Consider the following 24549-nt stretch of genomic DNA (forward strand, 5'->3'; position numbering starts at 1 on the left):
TTTTTTTTATTACTGAAAGTATATGATATACCTTCAGGAATTTAAGAGGCAGCAGTAAAGGAATTCCAGCATTAATGGGTGTGGGTGCCTCTCCTCTAAATGAACACAATGTTAATGATGTTTTCATGCAAATTAGCTGTTAAAATGCAAGGCACGATGGCTTTTGGTTTGCCACACCTACTACACGGGTGTATAAAAGGCCTCAAGGAAACAGCGCAGTTCATATTCTGCAAGCAAAGGCTTTGCTCTCTTCTACATCTTCAACACTTGACAAGATGAGCTATTACTACAGCAACTACTATGGTGGCCTGGGCTATGGCCTTGGTGGTCTGGGCTGCAACTACGGTTGTGGCTATGGCTCCTTCCGAGGTCTGGGCTGCGGCTACGGTGCTGGCTATGGTGGCTATGGATACGGCTGCTACCGCCCATGTTACTATGGAAGATACTGGTCCTCTAGCTTCTACTGAGAAACCCTGCTCTCAGCCTGCACTCAACTCAACTGAGACCCATCAGCCAATTTTCCTCTTCTAGATTCCGCTGTCTGGACACTTCACTTCTTTGGTGCTTCTCTCTGATGAAATTATGACGAGCCAATCCCAGGTCACTTTGATAGATCTTCAGATTTCAGTTTACCAGGACTGATGGGATAAAAATCACCTGAACTTTCCAATTCTAATTTGGGCCTTGGGAGAGGGGTGGATGGATTTACAGTTTGGGTAGCAATTCTCCTTTTGGACATATATTTTGGCAGAGCTCCCATTCTAAATTGTTCATGAGATCCGTGAAAATTTATTTTAATTAAATTTGCTTTGTCTGGTATTTTAAATGTGTCCTGGATGTCTGTCTCTCATAAATAGGATGTCTGTACATACAGGTATTGAGCGTGAATTTATGCTTGAGTCTGTTGGCAGTCTGTGTGTGTGTGTTCGTCTTGAAAGCTCCAGTGGTGGTGCTGAGGCTGTAATTGTGACCATGAAGGCAGAGGGACTGTTCAGCAATTCTTTTCACATTTTTTTAAAAGTATATCGCACAGCTGCTGCTGCTCTTCACCAGCCTCATATCTTCACAGTGGGGTCATTATGTGACGTTGCTACATCATTTGCCAGGATGGTACTCAACATCCTGCTGTTTTTTACTGTTTTCAAGCAGGACCCAACTCTGTTGTATGGTTGGAATCTGTGTTCTTAATGGATTTCTCCTACTGAAACTGGTTATTTTGGGCTTCATTTAAATAGTTAGAAGCATGTGTGCTTAGTTGTGTCTGACTCTTTGTGACCCCATGGGCTATAGCCTGCCAGATTTCTCTATCCATGGCATTTTCCAGACAAGAATACTGGAGCGAGTTGCCATTTCCTACTCTCCTGACCTGGGGATTCAAACCACATGTCTTGGGGTTTCTGCATTGGTAGGTGGATTCTTTACCACTGTACCACCTGGGAAGCCCCTAAACAATAACTGAAGATGCGCAACCAACCTTCAGAATCACATAGCAATTGGTAAGCTATCATCCTTGTTGTCAGATACCCATTGCCCTAAACTGTTTTTGGATACATGACTCAACAAGTTCTTATATGGAGTGCCCAAAGAGACACCTGTCATACTGTAGAATTTTGCTCTTTAAAATGTCTTACCTTGGGTTTATTCCCTTGATAATCATACAAATGTGTTGTTGTTTAGTTGCTAAGCTGTGTCCAGCTCTGCAATGATCCCATGGACTGCAGTGCTCCAGGGATGTGTCCAACTCTGCAATGACCCCATGGACTGCAGTGCTCCAGGCTTCCCGGCCCTTCACTATCTCCTTGAGTTTGCTCAAACTCATGTCTATTGAGCTGGTGATGCCATCCAACCATCTCATCCTCTATTGCCCTCTCTCCTCCTGTTACACATACGTACTTTGGTTTGCAGAGCCAGAGTTCCTGTGTGTGTGTGTTTGTGTGTGTATCAAGCATCATTTCTGCTCCTGGACTTCCAGAACTGCCTGCCTTGTTCTTGGCAGTTGAGTTTACCTATTCTTTGTGTCTCCAGATTGTGCCTTCACCTTTTATTCAACCTGCTTCAATGATAAGAAAACTCTGCAAAAATGGAGATTGGATGGAACTCTATTATCACTCTGAAGCAGTTTCTTTTTCAGTTGTCAGAAAGTTCTTTTAAGATATTTTTGAATGAATGACATCTCTTGAAAGACAACTGCATTCAATCGATAACCACAACATAAGTCAAACTACTTGTATATTAATTTACTGCAGCAGCATCCTTAGCTTTGGAATCTATAAACCAAACCAACAAAAGACAGGGTACAGGAAATCCAGAGAAAAGTAGGAAAACCCTGAAAATGCTACACTTAATTTCTTTCAAAAACATGGGATAGTCATGAAATAAATCAGTGTCTCTGCTTAAGAAAAAATGTTGATAATGCCTGCCTCCAGCTGCTGACTCATAAAATAGTAGGAACAGGCACTGGTGACAAATATTAGACATATTTGTTGGAGAATACTCTTGAGAGTCCCTTGAAAGACAACTGCATTCAATCAGCATATCACATTCAGTACAAGTTCAAGGGGCCACCAAGTTTCTGTGAATTGTATAAAATAATTTACGTTAGTCTACAATTCAAAACATTTTTAGAAAAGCTAACTTGGACACCTAAGAAAAAACTCTGCTAATTGTGTCAACAAGAGCATTCACCTTAAAAAGTTTTACTATACTTGGTGATGCCATACTGGCAACTCCCAAGACAGATGTAATCATGCATTTATTCAACTATCCACCCAAGAGTCATTATCATCACTATGTGTTCAATCTGTACTAAACACCAGAGGTAGAAAGACATAAAGTAGGTTCTTGGGATCTTCATGAATTTATAGGTCAGATGGAAATTCAGATAATAAACATATAACTACAATTCTTTGTGTTAAGTTTTAAGAAAGATTTATATATTTGGGAGTGATTGGATCCCATAGGAGGAGCATTTAAACAAGCTGTGTTGTCAGTAAAAGTACCCCCAAAATGATATTTCCTGATATTAGTATTAAGGAAATAAACAAGAAGAGAGAATTTAGAATGTGCTGGCACATAGCATTTGTGTTAGCCTGATTCTTTTTGACAACTTGTTTCCCCATAGCCAATATCTAGATGCAGGTTTCTCCAGTAGATATATACTTACTCAACATTTCCAGTAGACATTCATTGAGAAACTAGAAATTGGAAGGTGGAGTTAGATTGTCTGGGAAGTTCTTCCAATGTCATAGGTGATAACCATCATCAAAAATAATGGTATATGTTATTTAGGAATGGCTACAAGAGGGAATATGAAATTGAAGAGAGATAACTTAGCAGAATCAGTAACCTGGTTTGTACCATTGTAAGTCTAAAGAAGATTAAAATTCTAGAACCAATTCTATCAGAAAGGCGTTATTTTGATGGTCATAGATTTTAATCAGAAACATATCGCTTTAGGATTTCACTGGATTCTCCTTAAGTGAAATATTATTTTAAGGACAATTTTATTTAGTAAAGGATGTTGTATTCTCTTCAGTTTACTTTATTGTGTGTTCTTCATTAATATTGACAATAGCTTTTTGAATTACATCATTATTTTGATCTTAGTTTTCAAAATAAATTTTAGCATAATATCCAATGTCACATTAAGTGACATAACCAGAACTAAAATCTAAATTCTTTAACTTTTGTTTACTGATACATGCAGAGAAGAAAACTTTCTTTGGATAAGGAACAGTATTCTTTTTGAAATTTGACAGATGGAATGTGGCATTAAGGCAGTACTGATTTTGTTCAGTTCAGTTCAGTTGCTCAGTCATGTCCGACTTTTTGCAGCCCCATGGACTGCAGCATGTCAGGCCTCCCTGTCCATCACCAACTCCCACAGCTTACTCAAACTCATATCCATCGAGACAGTGATGCCATCCAATCATCTCATCCTCTGTCATCCCCTTCTCCTCCCACCTTCAATCTTTCCCAGCATCAGGGTCTTTTTCAAAGAGTCAGTTCTTTGCATCAGGTGGCCAGAGAATTGGAGTTTCAGCTTCAGGATCAGTCCTTCCAATGAATATTCAGGATTGATTTCCTTTAGGATGGACTGATTGGATCTCCTTACCATCCAAGGGACTCTCAAGAGTATTCTCCAACACCACAGTTCAAAAGCATTAATTCTTCAGCATTCAGCTTTCTTTATAGTCCAACTTTCACATCCATACATGACTACTGGAAAAACCAGAGCTTTGACTAGATGGATCTTTGTCTGCAAAGGAATTTCTCTGCTTTTCAATATGCTGTCTAGGTTGGTCATAGCTTTTCTTCCAAGGAGCAGACATATTTTAATTTCAGTGATTTAACTGTAGTGATTTTGGAGTCCCCCAAAATAAAGTCTTTCACTGTTTCCAGCGTTTCCCCATCCATTTGCCATGACGTGATGGGGCCAGATGTTATGATCTTCAATTTTTGAATGTTGAGTTTCAAGCCAGCTTTTTCACTCTACTTTTTCACTTTCAACAAAAGGCTCCTTAGTTTTTCTTCACTTTCTCCCATAAGGGTGATGTCATCTGTCTAGCTGAGGTTATTGATATTTGTCCCAGCAATCTTGATTCCAGCTTGTGATTCTTCCAGCCCAGGATTTTACATGATGTACGACCAAGATAGTCACAATAACGTGATCACTGACCTAGAGCCAGACATCTTGGAATGTGAAGTCAAGTGGGCCTTAGAAAGCATCACTACGAACAAAGCTAGTGAAGGTGATGGAATTCCAGTTGAGCTATTTCAAATCTTGAAAGATGATGCTGTGAAAGTGCTGCACTCAATATGCCAGCAGATTTGGAAAACTCAGCAGTGGCCACAGGACTGGAAAAGGTCAGTCTTCATTCCAATCCCAAAGAAAGGCAATGCCAAAGAATGCTCAAACTACAGCACAATTGCACTCATCTCACACGCTAGCAAAGTGATGCTCAAAATTCTCCAAGCCAGGCTTCAGCAATATGTGAACTGTGAACTCGCAGATGTTCAAGCAGGTTTTAGAAAAGGCAGAGGCACCAGAGATCAAATTGCCAACATCCGCTGGATCATGGAGAAAGCAAGAGAGTTCCAGAAAAACATCTATTTCTGCTTCATTGACTATGCCAAAGCCTTTGACTGTGTGGATCACAGTAAACTGTGGAGAATTCTGAAAGAGATGGGAATACCAGACCACCTGACCTGCCTCTTGAGAAACCTGTATGCAGGTTAGGAAGCAATAGTTAGAACTGTACATGGAACAACAGACTGGTTCCAAATAGGAAAAGGAGTACGTCAAGGTTGTATCTTGTCACCCTGCTTATTTAACTTCTATGCAGAGTACATCATGAGGAACGCTGGGCTGGAATAAGCACAAGCTGGAATCAAGATTGCTGGGAGAAATATCAATAATCTTAGATATGCTGATGACACTACCCTTATGGCAGAAAGTGAAGAGGAACTCAAAAGCCTCTTGATGAAAGTGAAAGAGGAGAGTGAAAAGATTGGCTTGAAGCTCAGCATTCAGAAGACAAAGATCATGGCATCTGGTCCCATCACTTCATGGGAAATAGATGGGGAAACAGTGGAAACAGGTGCAGGCTTTATTTTTTGGGGCTCCAAAATCACTACAGATGCTGATTGCAGCCATGAAATTAAAAGACGCTTACTCTTTGGAACGAAAGTTATGACCAGCCTAGATAGCATAGTAAAAAGCAGAGACATTTCTTTGCCAACAAAGGTCCGTCTAGTCAAGGCTATGGTTTTCCCCGTGGTCATGTATGGATGTGAGAGTTGGACTGTGAAGAAGGCTGATCGCCGAAGAATTGATGCTTTTGAACTGTGGTGTTGGAGAAGACTCTTGAGAGTTCCTTGTACTGCAAGGAGATCCAACCAGTCCATTCTAAGGGAGATCGATCCTGGGTGTTCATTGGAAGGACTGATGCTAAAGCTGAGACTGCGATACTTTGGCCACCTCGTGCAATGAGTTGACTCACTGGAAAAGACTCTGATGCTGGGAAGGGTTGGGGGCGGGAGGAGAAGGGGACGACCGAGGATGAGATGGCTGGATGGCATCACCGACTCTGTGGACTTGAGTCTGAGTGAGCTCTGGGAGTTGGTGATGGACAGGGAGGCCTGGCGTGCTGTGATTCATGGGGTCGTGGAGAGTCGGACTCGACTGAGCGATTGAACTGAACTGAACTGAACTCTGCTTATAAGTGAAATAAGAAGAGTAACATTATACAGCCTTGACATACTCCTTTCCCAATTTGGAACCAGTCTGTAATTCCATGTCCAGTTCTAACTGTTGCTTCTTGACCTGCATACACATTTCTCAGGAGCCAGGCCAGGTGGTCTGGTATTCCCATCTCTTTCAGAATTTTCCACAGTTTATTGTGATCCACACAGTCAAAGGCTTTGGCATAATCAATAAAGTGGAAGTAGATGTTTTTCTGGTATTTTCTCGCTTTTTTGATGATCCAGTGGATGTTTGCAACTTGATCTCTGGTTCCTCTGCCTTTTCTAAATCCAGCTTGAGCATCTGGAAGTTCTCAGTTAACATACCATTGAAACCTGGCTTGGAGGATTTTGAGCATTACTTTGCTAGTGTGTGAGATGAGTGCAATTGTGTGGTAGTTTGAACAATCTTTGGCATTGCCTTTCTCTTTGGGATTGGAATGAAAACTGACCATTTCTAGTCCTGTGGCCACTATGGAGTTTTCTAAATTTGCTGGCACATTGAGTACAGCATCATCTTTTAGGATTTGAAATAGCTCAACTGGAATTCCATCACCTCTACCAGCTTTGTTCATACTGCTACTTCCTAAGGCCCCCTTGACTTTGCATTCCAGGATTTCTGGCTCTAGGTGAGTGATCACACCATCATGATTATCTGGGTCATAAAGACCTTTTTTTGTATAGTTCTTCTATATATTCTTGCCACCTCTTCTTAATATATTCTGCTTCTGTTATGTCCATACCATTTCTGTCCTTTATTGTACGCTTCTTTGCATAACATGTTCCATTTATATCTCTAATTTTCTTGAAGAGATCTCTAGTCTTTCCCAATCTATTATTTTCCTTTATTTATTTGCATTAATCACTGATTTTGTACCCATGCTAAAACATCATAAAGCTCAACCTCTAATACATTTACTTTTGAGATTTATAATAATATACATAATATTCCAAATTTACCATGATATTAAATTCTTCTTGAATCCCTTCTGAATTTATGTGTGACAAAACTTATATGATGAAGTTTAGGACTATAGCTATGATTTATTTTTAGTTATTTGGGTGTGAAGAGCTTTCAGGATAAAAATGTTAAAGTTACTGTATTAGTTTTCTATGGCTGCTTAACAAACTAGCATAAACATATCAAGTTAAAACAGCATTATTTCTTTTTTCTCATTTTTGTGGATCAGAAGTCAGTCAAGGTGTCACTAAGTTCTCTGCTCAGGGATCCTGTAGGTGAAATAGGGCATTGGCTGGTCTGAGTTCTTGTCTGGGGGATCTGGAGAAGAATCTGCTCCCAAGCTTATACTAGTATCAACTAGTTCCTATGTTTGTATGATTGAGCTGCATTTCCATACTGACTGTCAGCTGGGGGCTACTCAATAACTAGATGTCACTTACATGCCTTGCCACATGGCCACTTCCATCTTCAAGCCAGCAAAGACATGTCAAATCCTCCTCATGCTCTGAGTCTGTGACTTATTCCTCTAGCTCCAACTCTATTTTTATAGGGCTCTTGTGATTAGATTAGGCCCATCCAGGTGATCTCCATTTCTTAATCTTGTCATATGAAATAGCCTAATCACAGGGGTGCATGCTGAGTCACTAAATATTGAATGACCACTGGGCAGGTAGCCTGAACATCAAAAGTGAGAGTGTTGGTCACTCAGTAGTGTCTGACTCTTTGCGACCCCATGGCTGTAGCCTGCCAGGCTTCTCTGTCTATGGGGTTTTCCAGACAAGAATACTGGAGCGGGGTGCCATTTCCACCTCCAGGGGATCTTCCCAACCCAGGGATCAAACCTGTGTCTCCTGGGACTCCTGCATTGGAAGGTGGGTTCTTTACCACTGAGCCACTGGGGAAGCCCCTAATCACAGGTGTGAGACCCATTATATTGGTGGTGCTGGGGCAGTGCAGAGTGTGTACGCCAGGCACATCTTTTGGGGTCCATCTTCACATACTGCCTAATCAAGAGACGTTCTCATATGACCCTGAACAACTACTTCCTGCCTGATTCATAGCAAACATGAAGCCCTTAATGTGATCTCTTTAGGTATTTGTGTAAACTGATTTGTTAAACAGAGCTCTGAAGAATGTTTTTAGTTTCATCTGCCTGCCACACTCTTCCTCCAGGTAGCTACAAGCCTCACGTTCTCATCTTTATAGTTTTGAAGTGTTTTTCTTTTTCTTTCTATGTGGACCATTAAAAAAAATCTTTATTGAATTTATCACAATATTTTTTCGGTTTCTTTGTTTTGTTTTGGTTTGGATTGTTGGACTAGAGGCACGTGGGATCTTAGTGCCCTGATCAGGGATCAAACTAGCAACCTCCGCTTTGGAAGGTGAAGTCTTAACCTTTGGACCACCAGAGAAGTCCCTCATCTTTCCAGTTTTCACTTAGAAGTTCCTTATTTAGGGTGGGCCTTCCCTACCAATCTATCTACAATTTCAAGTTCCCTGTTGGTCATCTCCCATTGTCTATCTCCCCCTCTGTTTTATATTTTGTTCTTCTGTCACTATGGAGAATACTGTTTTGATTGACAGCCTGATTGATTAGTCATTTGCCCTCTTCCCCAATAGAATGTAACCTTCAGGAATACAGAGCTTTTGTCAGCTTTGTTTACCACTGTGAAATACCCCACTGCCTAAAAAAAAAAAATTTATTGTGCACAAAGTAGCCATTCAGTAAATATTTGATGAATGGCTCAGTGAAGTCTGTATTTGTTTATGATCTATCTCCCCCAGTAAAACATTAGCCTGCTGGGGTTGAGGGATTTGTTTTTCTTTTCACTGCTATTTTGCCAAAGTAAGTAGGTAAATATTCTCTATTATTTATTGAATGAAAGAATGAAAATAACTTGAATTTGGGGGAAGCAAAAAAAGAAGTCTGACTTAGGTATAAATCCAGTTTCTGGCTTAGGTAGCTGGTGATTTTTGGAGCTGTGTGCTAAGATAAAACCATTAAGGAAACGGGGAAAATTAAGCACATTGCAGGTGGAAGAGGAGATGACAGCTATTTTTTGTCTTTATTTATAAAATTTTTTCGCATATTGAATTTGAAATAATTTTCAAAACAAATAAGTATGCTGATGAGAAAGAAGGTGAAGAGGTGCCACAGTTACTGTCCAATGGCGGCAGTTTGCTCATGAAATCAAGTGGGGATGGACTAGACCAAGAGAAGAGGAGAGTGAGACAGTGTTTGGAAAGAAAGACAGATGCTGGGTGTGACTGCGGTCATGCAGGAAAGGTCCACTAAAGGTAGGTTTATGGGCACAACTAAATATTCAGTTTAGATGAGAGTCAACACATTGGTCATATAATCCTCAGAGTTTTTCGAGGTGATGACTTTTATTCTCAGCTGCAGATAAATCCAAAGTAACTGATTTATTAATATATTTCACTTGTTTTTGCTTTGTTTAGTCACTAAGCCATGTCTGACTCTTTTGAGACCCCATGGAATGTAGCCCACCAGACTCCTCTGTCCTAAGGATTCCCCAGGGAAGAATACTGGAGTGAGTTGACATTTCCCTCTCCAGGGGATCTTCCAGGACCAGGGATTGAACCTGTCTTCTGCATTTGAAGATAGATTCTTCACCACTGAGCCACCTGGCAAACCCAATATATTTCACTACTTGTGCTTATTAATATAATTTTTTTTCTTTAAATATAGTGTGTATGTATTTGAGAAATATTTTCAGCCAGTGCTAAGACATGAAACTCCTTATAATATTGATCTATTCATAGACACAAAAGTTCCTGAAATACTGTGAATTATATGAAGGGAAAAAGAATAACCAAAGAGGTGACAATTGGAAAGTTACACTACTGGTATTCTTTGCAGCAGAGAGTGAGGGTAACTTATTTACTGATGTATACAAAAGGTATTATCTGTGTCTGAACCATATTGGGCATTCAGTAAATGTTTCTAGAGGAACAAGTTACAATTTCATGAGTTGCAATAAGAGACCAAAGAGAGAAGTGTGTTTTTAGTACAAACCCCACTGACATTTTGAAGAGAAGATCAATAAAGATGGGAAATAACAAAAGCTATAAAAAATATCACATTAAAATAGAAAACATAGATAAAAAAGAACACAATTTTCAAGTGCAGAAAGATGAAGCAGTAGGAGAAGTTTCTGATGAACAGAAACAAATCATTGTATTTATGTCAAATCATTTGAAAATACCAAGAAATAACAATGAAAAAGCAAGATGTTCTCAAGGGAAGGGAGAAGTAGACATACAAATTTGGAATCACATAGTGCTCTATAGATGTTTAACTAAAGGACAGTGGCTCAGTCTTCCAAAAGTCAATATCCCATGATAATCTTTCAGATTATACCACTGGCAAGACCACTGCCCAGACCTCCAAATAGAACTCTCTATTTTATTTTTATTTTTTCACAGAAAATCTTTTTGTTATATGTTTCTTGTATACTAAAAGATGCTTACTCCTTTTAAGGAAAGTAATGACCAACCTAGACAGCATATTAAAAAGCAGAGACATTACTTTGCCAACAAAGGTTCGTTTAGTCAAGACTATGGTTTATTCCAGTAGTCATGGATGGATGTGAGAGTTGGACTATAAAGAAAGCTGAACTTTGAAGAATTGGTGCTTTTGAACTGTGCTGTTGGAGAAGACTCTTGAGAGTCCCTTGGACTGCAAGGAGATCCAACCAGTCCATCCTAAAGGAGATCAGTCCTGGGTGTTCATTGGAAGGACTGATGCTGAAGCTGAAACTCCAATCCTTTGGCCACCTGATGCGAAGGGCTGATTCATTTGAAAAGACCCTGATGCTGGGAAAAATTGAAGATTGGAGGAGAAGGGGGTGACAGAGGATGAGATGGTTGGATGGCATAGAAGTATCCTACATGATTATTTCCCCATCACTGTGTCATTTACATGTGTACTCTTCATGAAGAACTATCCCAAAATATTCCTTTTTCTTAATAGCTAAAGAAAATGTTCTTGGCAGTTTTTAAACTGTCTGTAAATTCCTGTACGTACTTTGAGGTTACTGGAGGTACAATGATGGCAACAGGGAAGTTTATGTAGTTTTTCCTTGACAAATTGGCTGGTGTCCAGAATCTGTTGAGTTGAAAGATATTTTGAGGGAATTGGATTTTCTCTTTACCCATTATAGTGTGTTTGCTTTTTCACAGCTGTTTCAAAATCATAAAATAAGACTGACTTTTAGGTAAATATAATATAAATATATAGGTAGATTAAAGAGAAAATAAATAATTGTTCTAAGAAATAAAAGGAGTCCTTAACATTGGTATTTGCCAAAATCTCAAGATGTATGTGCAGCAGTATCTCAGAAAAATAAAAGACTGAAAAGAGTGTCTTTCTACAGGAAGAAAAGCAAGTGTCATAGAGTGAGTGGGGAGTCTGGTCCCTGTGTTCTAGGTAGGAGGTAGTGTTGGCTGAGAATGAGAAGAGGTGGCAGATAACCTGGTGTTTCATGGACAAACAAAACTTATGGCTGGAGCTTTGCTTCTCTTTAAGGAGTCAAAGCAGAACATAGAATGTAATCCCCCCATTAAATCTTATGAGAACCTCTGTTATTGAAGATAAGGCAAAATGACTAGTAGTATTGAAATTCTTCTAACTAAAGTAGATTCAAACAGAGCAATTCTTTATCACTGATAATTCTCTCCAATTTGTAGTTTGCAAAGCTCCATCCATCTATCTATCTATATATGGCACCTAATATCAAGTACCTAATCACATTGCATTCTTAATTACTGGTAGGGAAACTAGCATAATAAGTATAAATGAAGGTCAAAAATCATCAATACTCTTTTTAAATACTGTTATTTTCGACTTTTTAAGAAAGTGGGACTATATAGTTGAATATACAAGGCTAACTGGTTTTAGGTCACTTTCATTTATTTCTTGCGGGGAAGGCAATGGCACCCAACTCCAGTACTCTTGCCTGGAAAATCCCATGGATTGCAGAGGCTGGTAGGCTGCAGTCCATGGGGTCTCTAGGAGTCGGACATGACTGAGCAGCTTCACTTTCACTTTTAGCAGCAGCAGCAGCATTTATTTCTAATGATAGTGGGAATAAACAAAAATATAAGGCAGCTACACACTATGGGAGAGTAAAACGCCTTAACCTGTAATGTGGAAATTTCAGATTTACCTGATGAACTAAGATTTTAGTCCTCAACTATCACTAAAGATCATGGCATCTGGTCCCATCACTTCATGGGAAATAGATGGGGAAACAGTGTCAGATTTTATTTTGGGGGGCTCCAAAATGACTGCAGATGTCGATTGCAGCCATGAAATTAAAAGATGCTTACTCCTTGGAAGGAAAGTTATGACCAACCTAGATAGCATATTGAAAAGCAGAGACATTATTTTGCCACAAAGGTCCGTCTAGTCAAGGCTATGGTTTTTCCCGTGGTCATGTATGGATGTGAGAGTTGGACTGTGAAGAAAGCTGATCGCCGAAGAATTGATGCTTTTGAACTGTGGTGCTGGAGAAGTCTCTTAAGAGTCCCTTGGACTGCAAGGAGATCCAACCAGTCCATTCTAAAGGAGATCAGTCCTGGGTGTTCATTGGAAGGACTGATGCTAAAACTGAAACTCCAATACTTTGGCCACCTCATGCGACGAGTTGACTCACTGGAAAAGACTCTGATGCTAGGAGGGATGGGGGAGGAGAGGAGACGGGGACGACAGAGAATGAGATGGCTGGATGGCATCACCGACTCAATGGACATGAGTTTGAGTGAACTCCAGGAGTTGGTGATGGACAGGGAGGCCCGACGTGCTGTGATTCATGGGGTTGCAAAGAGTCGGACACGACTGAGTGACTGAACTGAACTGAACTGATCACTAAAGATCATTGCTGCATAATTCTGTTCATCTGAGTTTCAGTTTCCTCATTGGTTAAAAAAAGTAATAAAAGACACAAATAAATGGTGCCTAAAGTTTTTTTCTGAATTCTGAAATGTTACAATCTTATGATAATATGGAATTTAGTATCTGGAATAAGAATATTGTTGTGGGTAGGGAACCACTGATTATGATTAAGGAGGAACTCTTTTTTACTGCTTGTTTATTTTTTTAATTGGAGGATAATTGCTTTACAGGGTTGTGTTAGTTTCTGCTGTACAATGAAGTGAATCAACCATATGTGTACACACATCCCCTCCCTCTTGAGCCCGTCTTCATCCCAGCCCAATTCCAGCCCTCTAGGTCATCACAGAACACAGAGCTGGGCTCCCTGTCCTATATAGGAGGAACTCAGGAGGAACTCTTCTTAAGCAATTTTCAGCGGTATCTCCCAAGCACATGTACTCTGCACGAAACATGATGCTTGAGAAATTCCTTTGACATCAATCTGAGGCTCTTTTAAGAATTAAATAGCATTGCACTGATAAATGTGGTTCTCAGCTCACTTTAAAAGCTTTGTTTTAAGACATATGTCAGTTGATTGTTGTTTTTCATTGGGCCAGTATTTCAGGGGAAAATTATGGTTCAATTTATGAGAATTCTTGGGAGAAGAAAAGTAACACCCATGGCTTATAAAGGAGTCAACAGTCTTGGAATGGCAAAAGGAAGGGGACAATTACAGGGTAAATGCAATGTCACGTGATGCAGTTTGAAGACTGAAAGCTATAGACGTTTGTTTATGGAGTTTGAAACTCAGAAACCCAAACAAGTAAGCAGATATAAACACAATAGTATCTTATTAGCAGTAAAATAATTTTCACTAGGAATTCAAATAAAGCAGAAAATAAAATGTGTCACATAGCTTTTAAATAAGGAGTGGCACAAACAAGCGGGATGCATGGTTTCAAGTTAGGAAGCAAGACAGTTGACACAATTTTCAAATAGTGTGCTCTATTGGGTAATATTTAGAGGTGGGGCTTTCCACACCCACCAGCATATATTATATAAATGCTCCTGCATAGTCACAGTCACAAAGCTGATCTGCAGCAGCAAGTCAAACACCATCCTGATACCATGAGCTACTACGGCACCTCCTGCAAAGGCCTGGGCTACGGCTACAGAGGCTTTGGAGGCCTGGGCTGTGGCTATGGCTATGGATGTGGCGGCTTCCACAGGCTGGGCTATGGCTGTGGTTATGGAGGCTACGGATATGGCTGCTACCACCCATGTTACTATAGAAGATGCTGGTCTTCTGGCTTCTACTGAATAAGCATTTGAAGACTTACAATTTGTGGACTTGGCCTTCTGTGAGACTCTGATTCATCCAGAAAACATTTTTCCATTGCTTGCATGCTTCATGTATCCTGTCTTGATGATGAACCTGTTATTTGGACCTCCTGGCTTTTGACATTAATGTGAAGAAAACTTGATGAACTAGATGCTGGTGTTTGATTAGTGATGTTCTGAGGGATTCTTCTGCTCTATAGGATGAAGAGTCATCCTAATCTTGCAAACCTTTGCCTTTCAGCCTCTACCATCTAACAATAAACTTTTTCTGACATAGTAAATGTGTTTTAGTCATTATTTATTTGCTTGCACCGGGGCATAGTTGCAGCACACAGGATCTTTGATTTTCCTTGTGGAAAGTGGGTTCTTTAGCTGTGGTAAGGGAACTCTTAGTTATAGGATCTAATTCCTGACCAGGAATTGAACCTGGGCCCCTGCATTGGGATCTCAGAGTCTTAGTCACTTGATGGCCAAGGAAGTCACATAAACATGTTTTAAATTTTAATTTTTTAATCACGTTAAATTGCATTAGTTCAATCATCAACCATGGCAACATTTTCTTCTTATAGCTAAGAAATTTACCAATATATTTTGCTTCATAATTATCTTTTTCTTTTTTCATTTTCTTTTCTTCTTTCCCTTACCTCTTTCTTCTCACTCTTTTCCTTTTCTTCTCCTGTATCATGCTCATCCTCATCATTATAGTCAATATGCAACTTTTTCTTCACCAGCCATACAAAGGAATTCTATGTCTAAAGGTTGAAGAGGCCCTGTGATGACAATCACATTTTAGCTTATTTTTTAAATTCATTTTTTCTTGAAAATTATCATGTTAACTTCAAAGAAAATAATAGGGAAAAACTTTAGCTTGCAGTAAATGATTTTAGCCCTCTTGAGAAAATAAACATGAAAGAATTATATCAAAACATTAACAATAGTTAAATCTATAATGTTTTTTGAAGTATTTATTCTTTCTTCTTTTGAATATATTCAAAATACTTTATAAAATAAAAGAAAAATCATTTATCTTGAGCTCAAATATATATTATAGTAGTAAGTTAAATTTATAAAACTTGACCCAAGAGGAAAAAAATATAAATAGCTTTCTCATATAGAAATTAAACCTATGATTAAAAATCTTCCCCAAATACCAATTTAAGACCAGATAATTCCACTGGTGAATTCTAAACATTGTTCCAGAGAATAAGGAAAGAGGGAATACTGCTATGAATTTTGAAATCAACAATATTTCAAAATAAAAATATATTATCATTATCAGGCAGTACAGGCCAGTATTTCTCATTAGCACATGTTCTTAAGAATATATAAGAAAATTTAACTTAGTAAGAGACAGAATAGAGAACATATCACAACCAAGCTTTATTTGAAGAATGCAAGAAAACCTTATCATTAGAAAATCATGAACAGAAGTCAATATATTAATAGAATAAATGGAAAAAGCATAACATCATATCTATAGGTTGTTAAATTCTCAACCTATTAACTCCAATATCTTTATTATATCTGAGTTATTTTAATGATTGATTTTCTCTAAGTGTGTTTCTTTTTACCTTTAAGCATGCCTTGTAGTTTTTTGTTGTTGAAAGTCAGATATATTTATTGGGTACTGGGAACTGAGGCAAGAAGTCTTTAGTGTGAGAATTTGTATTAATCTGATTAGGGTTTGGACTGAGTTAGGTATTTGTTGTAGGTGGGGGCAGATAAGGGCAGGTAGGTTGGTTTCCTCTTGGCTTTGGAATGTCTAAATGCCCTTTGGAAACAGTCTATGTCTTGTAGCTCTTTCTACTGTAATTTACTATTGTACTGGACCCTCTTTGGTATGATTATAAGGTTTAGGGGAAAGGAATCTTTCTATAATCTTATAATTAAATCTCAGTATTTCAGTGGACTTGTGTCTCAAAGCTAACATCATAATATTTCTTTAGTATACACCCCTTACTGCCTTCATTGGCTATAGAGTTACCCAAAGTTTAATTGAAGTTCTGACCCCTGAAGACTCTGTATTTTCCCCCTCTTAGTATAGGCAGGGAGATTGAAGTGGGCAAGAGTCAGAGTAAAGTTCAGGTTAGGTCTTTTACCCTGATACGTTGGCCTTGGTTAGGAGGGCAAATGTCAAGGAAAGTTGAAACAAACTAAATAACAAAAACCAAAATATAAAATGAAGGTTTTTTGGTTTGTTTGTTTGTTTTTGTTTTCAACTTGACTATCTGGAAATCATTTGACTGATGAGTTTATGACCATGCTCTGATCATCATGGATAAAATTTCTTGGGTTTTGCCAATGGTTAGTTGAAAGGCAATGGAATACAAATTAAAAAGAAAAGCAATCTGAGGTTATGTAATTACAGGGCCACAGGAAGCTCTGCCCAGGTGGCACTAGTGGTAAAGAGCCAGCCTGTCAGTATAGGAGACATAAGAGACACAAGCTTGATTCCTGGATTGGGAAGCCCCCTGGTGAAGGAAATGACTAGCCACTCCAGTATTCTTGCCTAGAGAATCCCCATGGACAGAGGAGCCTGGTGGGCCACAATCCACAGAGAAGAAAAGAGTCAGACATGATTGAAGCAACTTAGTAAGTAAGTACAGAGGCTGTTAAGCAGATTTAGACCATTTTAACCAGGACATTTAACTAGAATGCACCGGTCATAGCAAACACACTCTTCCAACAACACAAGAGAAGACTCTATACATGGACATCACCAGGTGGTCAATATAAAAATCAGATTGGTTATATTCTTTGCAGCTGAAGTTGGAAAAGATCTATACAGTCAGCAAAAATAAGACCAGGAGCTGACTGTGGCTCAAATCATGAACTCCTTATTGCCAAATTCAGACTTAAATTGAAGAAAGTAGGGAAAACCATTAGACCATTCAGGTATGACCTAAATCAAATCCCTTACGGTTATAGAGTAGAAGTGAGAAATGGATTCAAGGGATTAGATCTGATAGACAGAGTGCCTGATGAACTATGGATGGAGGTTCATGACATTGTACAGGAGATAGGGAGCAAGACCATCCCTAAGAAAAAGAAATGACAAAAAGTAAAATGGCTGTCTGAGGAGGCCTTACAAATAGCTGTGCAAAAAAGAGAAGCCAAAAGCAAAGGAGAAAAGGAAACATATACCCATTTGAATGCAGAGTTCCAAAGAACAGCAAGGAGAGATGAGAAAGCCTTCCTCAATGATCAGTGCAAAGAAATAGAGGAAAACAATAGAATGGGAAAGACTACAGATCGCTTCAAGAAAATTAGACATACCAAGGGAACATTTCACGCAAAGATGGGCTCAATAAAGGACAGAAATGGTATGGACCTAACAGAAGCAGAAGATATTAAGGAGGTGGCAAGAATACACAGAAGAACTGTACAAAAAAGATCTTCATGACTCAGATAATCACAATGGTGTGCTCACTCACCTAGAGCCAGACATCCTGGAATGTGAAGTCAAGTGGGCCTTAGGAAGCATTACTACGAACAAAGCTAGTGGAGGTGATGGAATTTCAGTTGAGCTATTTCAAATCCGAAAGGATGATGCTGTGAAAGTGCTACACTCAATATGCCAGCAAATTTGGAAAACTCAGCAGTGGCCACAGGACTGGAAAAGGTCAGTTTTCATTCCAATCCCAAAAAAAAGCAATGCCAAAGAATGCTCAAACTACCACACAATTGCAGTCATCTCACACGCTGGTAAAGTCATGCTCAAAATTCTCCAAGCCAGGCTTGAACAATATGTGAAACATGGACTTCCAGATGTCCAAGTTGGATTTAGAAAAGGCAGAGGAACTGGAGATAAATTTGCCAAAGTTGGATCATCGTAAAAGCAGGAAAATTCCAGAAAATCATCTACTTCCACTTTATTGATTAGGCCGAAGCCTTAGACTGTACAGATCACAGCAAATATGGAAAAATCTTCAAGAATGGGAATACGAGACCACCTGACCTTTCTCCTGAGAAATCTATATGTAGGTCAAGAGCAACAGTTAGAACTGGACATGGAACAACAGACTGGTACCAAATTGGGAAAGGAGTACGTCCAGGCTGTATATTGTCAGCATGCTTATTTCACTTTTGTGCAGAGTACAAGATTGCCAGGAGAAATATCAGTAACCTCATATATGCAGATGACATCGTGCTTATGGCAGAAAGTGAAGAACTAAAGAGTCTCTTGATATAAGTCTAAGAGGAGAGTGAAAAAGTTGGCTTATAACTCAACATTCAAAAATCAAAGATCATGGCACCTGGTCCCACCACTTCATGGCAAATAGATGGGGATACAATGGAAACAGTGAGATATTGTATTTTTTGGGCCTCCAAAATCACTGCAGATGGTGACTGCAGCCATGAAATTAAAAGATGCTTGCTCCTTGGAAGAAAATCTATTGCCAACCTAGACAGTATATTAAAAAGAAAAGACATTACTTTGCCAACAACGGTATATCAGTCAGTGCTATAGTTTTCCCAGGAGTCATGTATGGATGTGAGTGTTGGACTATAAAGAAAGTTGAGTGCTAAAGAATTGATGCTTTTGAACTGTGATGTTGGAGAAGACTCTTGAGAGTCCCTTGGACTGCAAGGAGATCCAACCAGTCCATCCTAAAGGAGATCAGTCCTGAATATTCATTGGAAGGACTGATGCTGAGGCTGAAACTCCAACACTGTGGCCACCTGATGCAAAGAACTGACTCTTTGTAAAAGACCCTGATGCTGGGAAACATAGAAGGAGGAGCAGAATGGGACCACAGAGGATGAGTTGTTTGGATGGCATCATCAACTTGATGGACATGAGTTTGAGCAAGCTGCAAGAGTTGGTGATGGACAGGGAGGCCTGGCGTGCTGCAGTTCACAGAGCTGCAAAGAGTCGAACACGACTGAGTGACTCAACTGAACTGAACTGAATGTTCTTTATATAGTCAGGTACATTTTTTATCTTAAAATAAGCACATTTTTGCATTTCATATGTATGATAATATATGTATATGAATCTACACTTCTTCCTTGACAAATTAATTTATTTAATTGGCTTTCCTATTTTCCTACCTATTGAGGGAGGGTTTTACTTTTCAAAATGTATTTTTTCTCAAAAGTAAACCTGGGGATTGTCTGAATAGAAAACTCCTGGAGTGCGTGTACCAATTCAGTTTCCTCGGGTGTACTCTTAGATAATTTGTTTTTAATAGGTTTGTTTGATTCTCAACCTATTAGTCAAAATTTTTTTGGAAAATCACTGTTTCAGGAGGCATCTGAGGTCTCTTCAATTTCTTATAGCAAAGCTTGAAATCACTTTCTACCCCCACCCTCTTCCTAATGAACAATGTTTCGTGGTAGCTTTCAGATGCTTTGCACTCTCAAGAGCACATTTTCTGTAAATTAGTACAAGGATTTGGTACAAATGGAAGATCTGGGAAGCTCTTATATGACAATTACATTTAAAGACAAAATAATAAACTGAAATTTCTCCTCATGTCTGGATAGTTCTTGTGTATATTTCAAACAAGTTCTTAATAAAGATGAAAGTAGCACTATTTGGTTTGTATTATGATTTCTTGTTCAACTGCCTTTTCCCACAAGAGGGTTTTTTGATGAGCTTTTGGAGGATCTGATTTCATACTTAATTCTAACATCAGTTCAGTCACACAGTCGTGTCTGACTCTTTGCAACCCCAATGACTGCAGCACTCCATGCTTTCCTGTCCATCACCAACTCTGGGAGCTTGCTCAAACTCATGTCCATCGAGTTGGTGATGCCATCCAGCCATCTCATTCTCTGTCATCCCCGTCTCCTCCCACCCCCAATCCTTCCCAACATCAGAGTCTTTTCCAGTGAGTCAACTCGTCGCATGAGGTGGCCAAAGTATTGGAGTTTCAGCTTTAGCATCAGTCCTTCCAATGAACACCCAGGATTGATCTCCTTTAGAATGGACTGGTTAGCTAACTATACTATAATATAAAATAAAAATTAAATTAAAACAGCAACAACAAAGATTAATGAGATTTTCTATCATGTCATTGAGGCCGTGGAATGAAGATTATGCAAGTCTGTTTTGTTGTCACTTCATTTTCTGTGGTATGTACAAGTCCTTGGGCAGATAATAAAATTCACACTTGGGAAACACACCTTTGATGTAAATATATATATATATTATATACATGATGTAAATATATTGTATATATATATAGAGAGAGCTTCCCTTATGGCTCAGTGGTAAAGAATCCACCTGCAATGCAGGATACGTGGGTTTGTTCCCTGAGTGAGGAAGATACTTGGAGAAGGAAATGGCAGCCCACTCATAGCTACTGCCACCCCTTGTGCTATCAAGAATGTCAATTCTTCAGCTTCTATTGAAAAAGGAAAAAAGACTGATGCTTTGGGACTTTAGATCATAATGCAACCCTACTGCTTGTTCTTCTTTCAATTCTTTCTATTCAAACAAAATTCAGATGCTGCTCTGACCACCCAAAGTAACTCAGAGTTCAGCAGGAAGGCAGAACACTGATTTGACAGATTTTCCCAGATTGTTTATAATATGCGACTGTTTTTTTTTTTCTTTCTCATAAACCATAGTTGGAGAATAACGAGAGAGCTTATTAGTCTTTATTTACATGACTATTTATATAGAGTTAGTTGAAAGATTATTGAACTAAAGGAAAACCAAAGACTAAAGGGAAGCCCTTTGAAAGGGCTTTTGAGTTTAACTTGGTCTGAACTTGGAATCAACAGGCTTCTAGAACTGTGCCTAGCTCAATAAATAGCTACTGCATTAAAGAACTGATTAGTGAGAAAGAGGGAAGGTAACTAAAGTTTTGACCTACTATTTGTGAGATATTTTGAAAACTGTTTTATTTTTTTATCATTTAACATTCATAATACTAAAACATAGGAAGTAAAGTATAAAAAGTTTCTTTTTAAAAGTATGAAAAGTCTAAAAAACTCTAAAAAGTAGTTAGAAAACTGGGGAAAATATGACTTTGTGAGCAGAGACTGGGATAATATTCTCTCTCTCTCTTACTGACTAATTGTATCAGATCAGTTCATTTCAGTTGCTCAGTAGTGTCCAACTGTTTGCAATCCCATTGACTGCAGCAAACCAGACTTCCCTGTCCATCACCAACTCTTGGAGCTTGCTCAAACTCGTGTCCATCAAATCGGTGATACCATCCAACCATCTCATCCTCTGTTGTCCTCTTCTGCCTTCAATCTTTCCCAGCATCAGGGTTTTTTCCAATAAGTCAGTTCGTCACATCAGGTGGCCAAAGTATTGTAGCTTCAGTTTCAGCATCAGTTCTTCCAATGAATATTCAGGAATGATTTCATTTAAGATTGACTGGTTGGATCTCCTTGCAGTCCAAGGGACTTTCAAGAGTCTTCTCCAACACCACAGTTTAAAAGCATCAATTCTTCGGCACTCAGGTTTCTTTATAGTCCAACTCTCACATTCATACATGACTATTGGAAAAACCATAGCCTTGACTAGATGGACTTTTCAGACTTTGACAGACTAAGGCAAATTGCTGTATGATATAAGACAAGTTTCTTTACTTCACTGATAGGTGTGCTAGTCAGTCAGTCGTGTCTGACTCTTTGTGACTCCATGGACTGTAGCTTGTCAGGCTCCTCTGTCCATGGGATTTCCCAGGCAAGAATACTGAAGTGGGTTGCCCTCCTAAAGGGGATCTTCCTAACCAAGGGATCAAAGCCACATCTCTTATATCTCTTGCATTGGCAGGTAGGTTTCTTTTTTTAACACTAGCACCTTACTTGGAGAAGGAAATGGCAACCCACTCCAGTGTTCTTGCTTGGAGAATCCCAGGGACGGGGGAGCTTGGTGGGCTGCCGTCTGTGGCGTTGCCCAGAGTCAGACACGACTGAGGCAATTTAGCAGCAGCACCTTACTGGTGCTAGTAAGTAAGGAAGCCCCTTACTTCATTGATACATATTTAATCAATTAAATTGGATGATAACTTTTATTTTTTAAAAAAACTTTAAAATAAATTTACCCTCTACTGCACACATATGTGAAGAAGGCGACACACCCCACTCCAGTACTCTTGACTTTCACTTTTCACTTTCATGCATTGGAGAAGGAAATGGCAACCCACTCCAGTGTTCTTGCCTGGAGAATCCCAGGGAAGGCAGAGCCTGGTGGGCTGCCGTCTATGGGGTCGCAGAGAGTCGGACACGACTGAAGCGACTTAGCAGCATCAGCACACATATGCATATAAACAAATTAGTATATTATGGTGCATAAGACACAGTAGGAGGTTGTATTAATTTCCTAGGGCTGCTGTAAAAATGCACCACCAACTGGGTGTCTTAAAACAAGAGAAATGTATTGTTTCACAGTTCAGGAAATTAGAAGTCCAAAATCAAGGTGTGAGCAAGACCACACTCCCTCTGAGACGAGCAGGAGCATCCTTCCTGGCCTCGCCCTGGCTCCCAGTGTGTGCTGGCGACCGTCAGCACTCCTTGTCTGCAGGTGAGTAACTCGTCTCTCTTTGCACCTGGTGTTCTCCCTCTGGGTTTTTACATCTTTTGTGAATGTCAGTCTCTGTGCCCAAATTTCCCCTTCTGATACAGACATCAGTCAAAGTGAACAATCATATTTAATTAGGGCCCACTCTAATCATCTTGTTTCCCTAGTGGCTCAGATGGTAAAGTGTCTGCCGGCAATGCAGGAGACCTAGGTTCGATCCCTGGGTAGGGAAGATCCCCTGGAGAAGGAAATGGCAACCCATTCCACTACCCTTGCCTGGAAAATCCTGTGGACAGAGGAGCCTGGTAGGCTACAGTCCATGGGGTCACAAAAAATCGGACGTGACCGAGCAACTTCACTTTCACTTTCTAATGATCTTGACTTTGTGTTGGCTTGATTAAATCTGCAAGAGAACCAACTTTCAAGTAAAGTCGCATCCAAAGGTATGAAGGAGGAGGTTACATCTTGAATATGTCTTTGCAGAGGCAAATTTTAACTAAGAATAGTGATTGATACTCTGTGTTTAACATTGAAGGCAAAGGGAGAAGGGGGTGGCAGAGGATAAAATGGTTAGATAGCATCACCAAGTCAATGGATGTGAACTGAGCAAACTCTGGAAGATAGTGAAGGACAGGGAAGCCTGGTGTGCTGCAGTCCATCATGTTGCAAACAGTCGGATATGACTTAGCTACTGAACAACAATAACAACAAATTCAACACAACACTTTTGGTTTTTGTCTTCAAGTTCTTTCCACTGTTCTATGCAAGGAGATCTAACCAGTCCAATCTAAAGGAGATCAATCTTGGGTGTTCATTGGAAGGACTGATGCTAAAGCTGAAACTCCAATACTTTGGCCACCTCATGCAACGATTTGACTCACTGGAAAAGACTCTGATGCTGGGAGGGATTGGGGGTATGGGGAGACGCGGACGACAGAGAATGAGATGGCTGGATTGCATCACCGACTCGATGGACATGAATTTGAGTGAACTCTGGGAGTTGCTGATGGACAGGGAGGCCTGGCGTGCCGTGATTCATGGGGTTGCAAAGAGTCAGACATGACTGAGCAACTGAATTGAACTGAACTGGACTGAATGCAACTCTTCCTATAACCGAAAGAGATTTAAGAAGAGAAAATGATGACTTTGATTTAGGATGCACTGTGTTTAAAGTGACAATTAGACAGTCATTTATAACTGCCCATTAGAGAGCTTGAGGTTTTATTTATAGCTTCTCATAAACATGTACAGCCAAACAGTCTCATCAACAAAAACAGAGGTATTAGCCCAAGGCACCTTATAATTGATTTCAGAGAACTGGTTTCTGATTTTTCACTAGCTGCTCAAATTAATTATGCAAATCAAGGTATTTCCCCAAGTTTTTATTGCCAAAGAGATTTCAGCCTTTGTGAATTTTATATGCTTTTTTCCAGGGCTTCCCTGATGGCTCAGATGGCAAAGAATCTGGTTTAATCCCTGGATTGGGATTGAATCCCTGAGAAGGGAATGGCTTCCCACTCCAGTATTCTTGTCTGGAAAATCCCATGGACAGAGGAGCCCAGTGGTCTATAGTCCATGGGGTCACAAAGAGTCAGACACAACTGAGCGACTAATGCTTTT

At 39.5% G+C, this 24549-nt stretch overlaps 2 protein-coding genes across 2 annotated transcripts; both read left to right on the forward strand.

Moving 5' to 3' along the window:
- The first annotated feature begins 274 nt into the window (after positions 1-274).
- On the forward strand, positions 275-498 carry LOC148778691 (keratin-associated protein 20-1-like). Its single transcript, XM_088836007.1, has one exon. The coding sequence runs from the start codon at positions 276-278 to the stop codon at positions 465-467; it is 192 nt and encodes a 63-aa protein (XP_088692133.1). The 5' UTR covers position 275; the 3' UTR covers positions 468-498.
- Positions 499-14228: 13730 nt separating this feature from the next.
- Positions 14229-14420, forward strand: LOC148778692 (keratin-associated protein 19-7-like). Its single transcript, XM_088836022.1, has one exon. It carries the CDS (start codon positions 14229-14231, stop codon positions 14418-14420), a length of 192 nt encoding a protein of 63 aa, XP_088692148.1.
- Positions 14421-24549: the final 10129 nt, after the last annotated feature.

The sequence above is a fragment of the Moschus berezovskii genome, chromosome 1, assembly GCF_049115385.1.
Source record: "Moschus berezovskii isolate FMDL1 chromosome 1, NW_MosBer_1.0, whole genome shotgun sequence".
NCBI classification, from domain to species: Eukaryota; Metazoa; Chordata; class Mammalia; order Artiodactyla; family Moschidae; genus Moschus; species Moschus berezovskii.